This window comes from Cyclopterus lumpus, chromosome 7, assembly GCF_009769545.1.
Source record: "Cyclopterus lumpus isolate fCycLum1 chromosome 7, fCycLum1.pri, whole genome shotgun sequence".
Lineage (NCBI taxonomy): Eukaryota > Metazoa > Chordata > Actinopteri > Perciformes > Cyclopteridae > Cyclopterus > Cyclopterus lumpus.
The window spans coordinates 23,457,727-23,460,226 of record NC_046972.1 but is presented as its reverse complement, the minus strand read 5'-3'; the positions used below and the strand labels follow the sequence as shown (position 1 = coordinate 23,460,226).

Sequence of the window (2,500 nt, the reverse complement as noted above, 5' to 3'; positions counted from 1 at the left end):
GAAAAAAAGAAGCAAAACACGTGTTGTGATAAAAGGGAAAAAAAAGGTTATTTTAACGCAGACGGCGAAACAGTCCAGCGGACTTTAGATCGTGAGTTTACGATCTCTTTTACTGCGACTCAACGCCGCGGACGACGAATGTCGTGCAGTTGGAACGCGAGAGATCGGAATGTTTCCACGGCCGGAAAGCTTTTAAAGTTTCCGCGTTAACAAAGGTATGTTTCAGGTTTATCTTTTTACTGTATGTCTTTATCTCTCGGGTCTGCTTCACATCTGACCTCTCGACCCCCAAAAGGAGGAGGAGGACGTCTCCTGTAAAGGTGTGCAGAGCCGGAGAGTTTACTGAATAACAGAGAGAGGCTAAAGGGTCACCGTTTCATAACGATCCTCACTGGGTGAAAGTGTCGCCGCAGAGAAACGTCTTCTAACATTTATGACCGCGGTGGATCCGGCGAGCGGGTTACGTCTCCCCCGGCAACCGGTCGGACCGGTCGTTACCTAATCTCACCTAATCTCACCTAATCACGTCTCCATTGTATGGAACTCGTATTTCTTTTTGAGGGTCACCGTAAAACCTGCTTCCTGGTGCATCAAATCTCTCGGGGGGGTGGGGGGGTTCGCCAGATTCCCGTCGCGAAAAAAGTCTATCGACGCAATTTTTAGTTTGGCGTTTTGCTAAATATAGGGCGTGGGTTTGGTTTGAATAGTCAAATTCGACTCCCGAGAGAGGCTCACACCTGCTTTGCATAACTCGTCATTTGTTTAAGAGGATTTCTTTCTTTCTGTGCGTCGTAAACACATCATTGCCTGTGTGTGTGTGTGTGTTTTGTCTCAAAGACGAACCTATAATAACGATGTAATGTTTGCCTTTTTTTGTCGTTGCAGCGGAGGCGGCGAGGGCTCTCTGGACCGGCTCCTCCCCGCGGTCGGCACGGGGCTTTCCCCGAGGAAGAGGACCACCAGTCAGTGCAAGTCGGAGCCGCCTCTCCTGCGCACCTCCAAGAGAACCATCTACACCGCCGGCCGGCCGCCCTGGTACAACGAGCACGGGGCGCAGTCCAAGGAGGCCTTCGTCATCGGTAGGGCGACCTCCAATTAGGTCCCGGTGTCATCGCGTAAAGAACCGAGGACCCCTGAAGGTCACTCTTTTATCATTTGAAGGTCGTGTTGTATTGATGAGCCTCCACAAGCAGATAATAAGTGTTTTTTTGTTTACTTCTAATGTGCATCGACGAGCTCTTTCCGAACCGTTATTGACTGTTTTAACTGAGTAGGAAGCGCCGGTATCTGTTCCTGCCTGCACGCCAGGCGACAGCCTTGAGCCTTCGTCGAGCCGGCGCTCGCATGGCGGCGTTCCCACACGCCGGGGGGTGTGTGTGTGTTGCGCAACGACTTTTGCGAGAGTGCGGCGTTGCTCACCGTCTCCGTGCCTGCAGGTCTGTGCGGCGGCAGCGCGTCGGGGAAGACGACGGTGGCCCGCAAAATCATCGAGGCCCTGGACGTGCCGTGGGTCGTGCTGCTCTCCATGGACTCGTTCTACAAGGTGTGTGTGTGTGTGCGTGTGTGTGTGTGTGTGTGTGTGTGTGTGTGTGTGTGAGTGTGTGAGGCCGACCCACTGAGTTTCATGTGAAGAAAACCCTCATTTTACTGAGATGGAAAACATTTCTTTATTAGCAGTAATGTCGCCCAACACGTTGGTTTTGCGTGGCCATTTGCACACATTACGTCACAACATTCATAGACAGGTGCGTTGCTAGGATACCGGACGCCCGTTTGCGTCTGTAGATTTCTCCTAAATTCACCGCCTAATGCCTCATTTGCACATTTAAATATAACATTTCGTAAAAACTTGTAATGCAATAACTCCTCCTCTTAGTGTAAGTAAAGAAGTGGTGAAGTTTCATGGTGATATCTATGAGTTAATTTCTTTACCCTATTTAGCTGGAGAGTCTTCAACATGTGTGTAATGTAACTTTACATCTCTTATGTAACCCCGGTTCAGGCGTGGGGGGGCTCGCCCGTGGTGGGGGGGGGGGGGGGGGGCTCGCCCGTGAGGGGGCACACTTTGCACACTCGCGACTCCCCAAAACATTTGTGTCTGGGACTCTGCGTCTTTCCAAATTCATACCTCGTGTCCTCCGGTTCTCCGGTTTCCTTCAAGTCGAGCCGGTTGCACCGGTTTATTATTCACACGTTTTTCTGTGGAAGGGACACACACACACACATACACCCACACACACACACACACACACATACACTCACACACACACACCCACACACACACACATACACTCACACACACACGCACACACACACACTCACACATACACTCACACACACACACACACACACACACACACACATACACACACACACACACACACACACACATACACACACACACCCACACACACACACACACACACACACACTCACACACACACACACTCACACATACACTCACACACACACACACACATACACACACACAACACACACC

The 2,500-nt window shown here is 50.8% G+C and overlaps 1 protein-coding gene across 2 annotated transcripts in view; it reads left to right on the top strand.

Moving 5' to 3' along the window:
- The window catches only part of LOC117733728 (uridine-cytidine kinase-like 1), a 5,147-nt gene extending 3,535 nt beyond the window's left edge, over positions 1 to 1,612 (top strand). For both annotated transcript variants that reach the window (XM_034537564.1, XM_034537565.1), the window contains exons 2-3: positions 886 to 1,079; positions 1,437 to 1,612. In XM_034537564.1, coding sequence (XP_034393455.1) covers positions 886 to 1,079; positions 1,437 to 1,597 — 355 coding nt within the window. In that variant the 3' untranslated portion in view covers positions 1,598 to 1,612. The remainder of the gene's footprint in view (positions 1 to 885; positions 1,080 to 1,436) is intronic.
- Positions 1,613 to 2,500: the final 888 nt, after the last annotated feature.